The 7,509-nt window shown below is 43.7% G+C and overlaps 1 protein-coding gene across 1 annotated transcript; it reads left to right on the top strand.

The window, feature by feature from the left end:
• Positions 1-3,138: 3,138 nt before the first annotated feature.
• On the top strand, positions 3,139-3,996 carry LOC131023323 (uncharacterized). Its single transcript, XM_057952865.1, has one exon. It carries the CDS (start codon positions 3,139-3,141, stop codon positions 3,994-3,996), a length of 858 nt encoding a protein of 285 aa, XP_057808848.1.
• Positions 3,997-7,509: the final 3,513 nt, after the last annotated feature.

Below are 7,509 nucleotides of genomic sequence, written 5' to 3'. Positions count from 1 at the left end.
GCCTGTTCTAAAAACGTGATAGCTCTGAGTCTCTGCTCCTCTAGTTTAACTATGAGCATGGGAAACCACGTGAAAAGACTTTGAATTACATCCAAATGGTTTTATTTCATGAATTATGGCTTAACTGTCGAGAAATCTCAAGCACACAAAGTGTGAAAAATGGTGATATTGATTATAAAGGCGATCACATTAGGGAATTCACTTCTAGCGGAGAATTGGGTCTGATCGAATTACTTGCATTACTCTTTTGTTGCTTCTTAAACTTTGAATTACTTGCATGATCGAGAGATGTGTGTTGACTGTAAAGTTTTGAATTGACTTTGTGAATGTTTGGATGGAAATTTACATTGTTGAAATCAATTTCTTCCTAGGATTCATATAGATTTTGCTTGAGGACAAGCAAAGGGCTAAGTGTGGGGGAGTTGATTTATGCTTAATTTACTCTATTTTTGAGGGTTTATGCGTGCGTGTTTAAAGATAATCTTCTGGAATTTGGTGCGTTTATGGTGTATTTTATGCTTTGCAGGAGATTTAGGCTCTCGAGATGGAAGAATGCAGTTTTGGATGAATCTAGCGTTTTCCAGAGGAACCGACATCTCCAGAGCAGAGAAGTCTCGCCAGAGAAATCAACATGCCAGAGAAGTCTCCATTTCTCTGGAGTCAGAGAAATCATCTATTCCTCTGGCGTGACCCGTTACCCTAGTGACATACATTCCTCTGGCGAGAACTACGAATTTAGCACGAGTGGGAGTATTTTCCAGAAGCGCACATCCAGCTGGAGAGTTGCCTTATTTCACACGATTCTATTACCTTTAGAATTCCACTTTGCATGGCAACTTCCATGGTGATCCGAATGAAATCTGAAATCTATAAATAGGTTCTCTTTTGACCTATTCGAGAGAGCACCAACCCCCCGAACCCAAGCATTCATACTTTAGTTTTTAGCTTTAGATTTTTATTGTTTTCTAGTTTTCAAGGCTTGGACCAAGATTGAAGATTCAAGCGCTACAATCGTTTTTCATTCGGTTTTTATATAATTCAGTTTTTACAATTGTATTCTATTTTAATTATGTTTATGTTTTATTTAAGCATGTCTGGCTAGTTTCTTTAGCTAATTCTAGGGTTTGTAAATAGTTGATTGAATTTATGTGATTTATTTGTTAATACCTTTGTGCCTTCCAGTTTATGATTCATAATTCCTGGTGCTTGAATTCTTGTGAATTATTTGGCCAATAGTTTGCATGTTTAGCTATTCGGTTTGAGACCTAGCGGAGATAACTATTTAGCGGATTCAGGAATGTATGATATGATTTTAACCTTGAGACCTAGCGGAGATAGGTGGATCATAAGGAGCTATTCTTAGGAGCTATTGGGAGTTAGTAGATTTTCTTGAGACCTAACGGAGATAGATAATTTACTAATCTACGATCGTTGCTGCTCTAGCGAGAGTGATTGATTAATTAAGTGATCTCTCATCATAACTGGATTAAATTGGTACATAGGATTAATAGATTTATTGCATAGATTTAATTAATGAATTTACTACCCTAGGATCAGTTGCTTTTAATATCTGATTTTCTCCTACGTACTTTTATTTATTATTTGCGTTTTAGTTTAAGATAATTGAATCTTCTACTTTCGTTTACCTGTCTACTATTATAGTCTGTTTAGGAGATAGATAAAGTCGTTTCGTTGTGTCAATCCCTGTGGATACGATATCTGGTTACTATTTCTGTGCTACAATTACACCGTGTTAGTTGCGGAATTTTGTGCTAATAATTTAGTGATCACCTCACAAACCGAGTTGTTGGCCCAAGTGGAGATAGATGCCAAGCTCAATGCCCTGATGGACCAGATGGCCCAGGAAAGGGAGAGTCGGTTGTTGTTGGAAAAACCAAACCAAGAGCTATTAGCCCGACTGAACGCTCTCACTCAGATCCAAACGCCTCTGCCAATTCAAACGCAACGCCCTGATCGATTCTGGGTTTCTATTAACCACATGATGGATATTGAGGACATCCCGCTTACACCCAATGGAACTGAGATCAACCCAGATGACCCTTCATCCTTGGTAAGAAACAATAGATCGGAGGTTATTCATCCTAACACGGGCAATCTTCATGTGAATGCAGGTGAAACCCACATTTTGGACCAAACACCCGGGACAACCAGAACAACCGGGACGAACGTAATGGGAGCCCTCACTTAAGTCAACATGACGAATGGGGGAGTGGACCATTCTACCCCGATAGGCCGGACCGATACCACCCAGGGGCATGTTGTGCCAACGAGACCGCACGAAGGTAACCCAACGGGACAACCAGATGGAGCAAGGTGAACAGGTCCACTCGGTCATAATGGCAGCATCCAAGATCAACCCTTTCAGGTCGATCAGGGACGACAGGGCATGTCAAACACCATCCAGAATTTAGACCCCGCCTTGGCTAGAAGATTGGCGGATATGGAGGCCATCATCCAACGAATCCCAGGAGTCCCGGCCCCAATCAAGAAAAGCGCAGAGAGCTGTTATGCTGACTCGCCCTTTGTGGACGAAATAGCTTTGGTGGAAATGCCGAGGAAGTTCAACTTCCCCCACATGAAGATGTTTGATGGCGCGTCTGACCCAGACGACCATATCGCCCAATATCGACAGAGGATGTTCACCGTGGCCATCCCTCGTGACATGAGAGAGGCGTGCATGTGTAAGGGGTTCGGTTCTAGTCTAATAGGACCGGCCCTCCAGTGGTATACGAATCTCCCGAATAACTCTATTAGCTCTTTTGCCCAACTAACTGATGTTTTTGTCCAACAATATGCAAGTAGCAGGACCATGGAGGACGTGTTGATTCAGGCTTGGGCGCAGATCAAGTGGGAGGAAGACCAATACAACATGCAGAGGGTCTTCCCACCCAGTAGACCCGAAAAAGACCACCGGGTGGACAGGAGGTCAGGTCGTGACAGACGTGCTGAACCATATCCACCTTATCGACAAAGCAGAGGAAGGGATGAGTATGATAGGGCCCCCGACACACGCCCCCGCGAGAAAGCAAAGATTTCAGAGTATGCCCTATCCATCTCCCCCGCCGAAACAGTTGAGGCATTAAGGAACCTGGGCAACAAGGTCAAATGCCAGAGAGGATGAGGGCCCCAGCCGACCGGAGGGACAGGTCCAAGTGGTGTGAGTTCCATGCAGACCATGAGCATCGGATAGAGGATTGCATCGCCCTCAGATTGGAAGTGGCCCACCTACTAAAACAAGGGCACCTCACCGATTACCTAACCGAGAAGGGCAAGCAGACCCTACAACAAGGAAGGGATAGACATGATGACCATAGAGAAGCTACACCGCCAAACCCACCATCTCATGAAAGAACCGTGAATGTGATATCTGGTGACTCCGAAGTAAGCTGGGTCACCCACTCCGCAGCAAAGAAGCATACTCGACAGGCTAAGTCTAACAAGGCGGAAACCAACATGCCCTGCCAGACCGCTTCAACCCTTCCGACCCAAACAATCAGTTTTCATACAACTGAATCAGACAAGCTTATTCACCCTCATCATGATGCTTTAGTTATTTCAATTTTTATTGCAAATTGTTTGACCAAGCGTGTTCTAATCGATAATGGTAGTTCTGCAAATATCTTGTTTTTTGATGCTTTCAGGGAGATGGGCTTGAACGAGTCCAAAATAATAAAAAAGTCCGCGGTCCTTATAGGCTTCAGTGGTGAGACCAAGACTACGATGGGGGAGATTGACCTTCCTGTCTATGCCGAAGGGGTGAATCAATCAACCAAGTTCTTAGTGATCAACGCCCTTTCCGCATTCAACGTCATTTTGGATCGACCATGGATCCATGATATGGAAGCAGTCCCATCTACCTACCACCAAGTCATCCGGTTCCCAACTAAATGGGACATCAAGGAGATCAGGGGCGAGCAAAAAGATTCAAGAGCATGCTACCAAACGACCATGAAGGCAAAGCAAACCACTCAATAGCAATTACAGCAAAATGGTTCGACCCACCCAAAGATGGATCAACCACCCCCATCATGTCAACCTGCACGAACAGATGAGCCCGAAGGCAGGTCGCAGCCCACCAGCCTGCCCCAAAGTCATCCAAGCAGCAGAGCTATCATAGAAGATCAATCTGATCGACCTGATCGCCCAAAACGACCACGTAGTTTGATCGAGGAGGAAGCTATAGAGATAGATGAAGTCCAAATCCATATGGACCACCCGGACCACAAAGTTCGAATTGGAGCACAACTGGACCCCGACTCCCGAGAGAAGCTTATCAATTTCTTATCTAAACACTATGATTGTTTTGCTTGGTCCCATGTGGACATGACGGGCATTGACCCAAATGTTATTGTTCACAGGCTACAGGTTGATCCGGGCTATCCACCAAGAAAGCAAAGACGAAGAAAATTTGCTCCTGAAAGAAATCAAGTTATCAATGAAGAGGTTCAAAAGCTATTGACGAACAGATTGATCCGAGAGGTCCATTACCCCGAATGGCTCGCTAATGTGGTAGTAGTAAAGAAAAAGAATGACAAGTGGAGGGTCTGCATCGACTTATTCTGCACTGCATCTTTAACTTGTATGAGTGTACGATTTCTGTCTCTTGTTTCCATCAGTTCTTAATCATACACCATGGAGGACCGTGTGGTGTTTGTTCTTGAGCCACATTTAGGTCTGTTGTAATGCGAATTGACTAATTATCATCTTGAGTTTCATGGAGTTCTTATTGTTAGTTACACGATATTACGACTATTTTATCTAAAGGGGCAACCAAGTTTTTGTACGTATGCATTGTGTCTATACATTCAGCTTTACTAATGTAGTATAATTTACTACGTCTGTTTTTTTGTGGTACGTTGGCTTCCTGCCTTAGAATTTCTTGTTGCTTATCATGCATTATACTGTCAGCTATCTAATTCCTTAAAAGAATTGCAGCTTAGGACATATTGAGAATGCAAGGAAACATATTTGTTTTAGTGGGCACCAACCGGATCCTGCTGAGCTGCAAAAGTTGCAGTCTGTAGAGAAGCACATGAGCAAGTGCACCGCTGCACGAAGAGGTGGTGATTGGAGAAGTACGTTGAGGGAAGTTGAAGCTGCCATTGCATCTGGAGCTGATGCTTCACCTCAGGTGTGCACCTATTTCGTTCAATAATGTTCTATTTGTATTGTCTATTTTTATTGAGCTAAGATTAAATGCTGTGATTGAACTGGTTAAATTGGAATTTGCAGCTTTGCGCATGTAGGGCAGAAGCTCTGTTGAAGCTCCATCAACTAGATGATGCATTTTTGGCGTCACCAAGTATCCATAATTCTGCTCTACTACTGCCTTCTTGTCCCTCCATTCTAAGCAATGAGTTCATAGGCAAACCCAAGATAGTCTTATATCCCATAGTATTCCATCTATTGATGCTACACTTGCCAACCATCTCACTAACTAGAACGAAGGGGTTCAGTAGTTACTTAAGAAATTTCCAATGTAAAGATTTTAACAGATTAACTGTAACCTTGAGCGACAGACCTCAACAAGGCATGCCCGAAGGACTCATTTCCGTTGCCCCACATCGACATGTTGGTGGACGCAACCGCCGGCCATGAGCTCCTGAGCTTCATGGATACTTACTCAGGGTATCACCAGATACGAATGCACCCTGATGACGAGGAAAAGACAGCCTTCATGACCAACATGGGCCTTTATTGCTACATCTTTATGCCATTCGGGTTGAAAGATGCAGGGGCAACATACCAACGCTTGGTCAACAAAATGTTTGCGAGCCAGATAGGACAGACGATGGAGGTCTACATCGACAACATGCTCGTCAAATCAATTCAAGCAAAGGACCACATCGACCATCTCAACCAAACCTTCAAGATTCGCAGGGAGTATAATATGAAGCTTAACCCTACTAAATGTTCTTTTGGTGTCAATGCAGGAAAATTTTTAGGTTATATGGTCACCCAAAGGGGCATAGAGGCCAACCCAGCCCAAATCGACTCCATCATGAAGATTCAATCCCCAACATGCGTCAAAGACGTACAAAAATTAATCGGGAGGATAGCCGTGTTGGGCCGATTCATCTCAAAATCCTCAGCGGTGTCACCCATTCTTCAACACTCTAAGAAAATCAAAAACCTTTGAGTGGACAGAGGAGTGTGAGGAGGCATTACAACAACTCAAGCAATACCTGACCAACCCGCCCCTTCTTGCCAAACCAAATGACCATGAAGTCCTATTGGTTTATTTGGCCGTGTCCGAGACTGCTGTCAGTGCCGTGTTGGTCAGGGAGGACGAAGGGAGGCAAGCACCAATATACTATGTGAGCAAGTCACTCCTAGATGCGGAGACCCGATACAGCCAACTTGAGAAGCTAGCTCTCGCATTGGTCCACGCAGCAAGAAAACTTCGACCCTACTTCCAATGTCACCCGATATCAGTGGTGACCACATAGCCCCTCAAAGCCATACTCCACAAGCCAGAGCTATCGGGTCGATTGACCAAATGGGCAGTGGAACTAAGCGAATACGACATTACCTTCAGGCCCCGAACGACCCTCAAATCTCAGGTACTAGCAGACTTCATTGTTGATTTCACTCCTAACCTTACCATGCAGGCCGACAAGGAACTATGTTGCATGACCGAAGAACCCGATCAAACGGGGATTTGGAAACTTTATGTTGACGGGTCCAGCAATATGAGGGGAAGTGGACTTGGCTTGGTCCTTATTTCACCTCAGGGCGACATGGTCGAACAATCAATTCGGTGTCAATTCAAGGCAACCAACAACGAGGCGGAGTATGAGGCAATGCTGGCTGGACTTGAATTGGCCAAGGAGATAGGGGTCAAACGAATCAATGTCTTCAGCGACTCCCAGCTTGTGGTCAATCAAATGCAAGGATCCTACCAAGCCAAGGATGCCAAAATGATAGCCTATCTGGGCAAAACTGACTCAACCCAAAACACCTAAGGGATTGACTCGCAATCGTACGAGGTCGTCCTAGTGTAATAAGCTAACCCAAGTCGTCTCTCAAGGAAGGCTAAGCAGGGCTCTGATCATGCTACGCACAGAAAACAGGAAATAAACCTAAACACTCTAATCAGAAGTTTGGGTCTGACATTCACTCTCCGATTAACTAATGCGTAATTAAAATAAAGCATATAAAACTAACTAGGCCAAAGATAGGAAGCAGATTAAGAACGCAGGAAAACTAATAAACCTAGGGTTCTAAACTAGCAATCTAGAAAGCAATAGTTAATTCAATCAATCATGAACAACGATTATCTAGGCGAGATAAAAGAACAAACAATTCATTAAATGAACTCGAAGCAACAATAATCTATGCAAAGGAAATAAACTAGCATTCAATCCTATAGAAAACATTAACTGAGTTCTTACAACGAGTACGATCCAAAACTTCAATCCAATGTAATGAAAACTAACATGATCTTCAATCCACAAAGCCAAAAGATGTTTGTTGATGTTTTAACAA

The sequence above is a fragment of the Salvia miltiorrhiza genome, chromosome 4 (genome assembly GCF_028751815.1).
Source record: "Salvia miltiorrhiza cultivar Shanhuang (shh) chromosome 4, IMPLAD_Smil_shh, whole genome shotgun sequence".
NCBI lineage: Eukaryota > Viridiplantae > Streptophyta > Magnoliopsida > Lamiales > Lamiaceae > Salvia > Salvia miltiorrhiza.
This window is presented reverse-complemented; position numbering and strand designations above follow the sequence as displayed.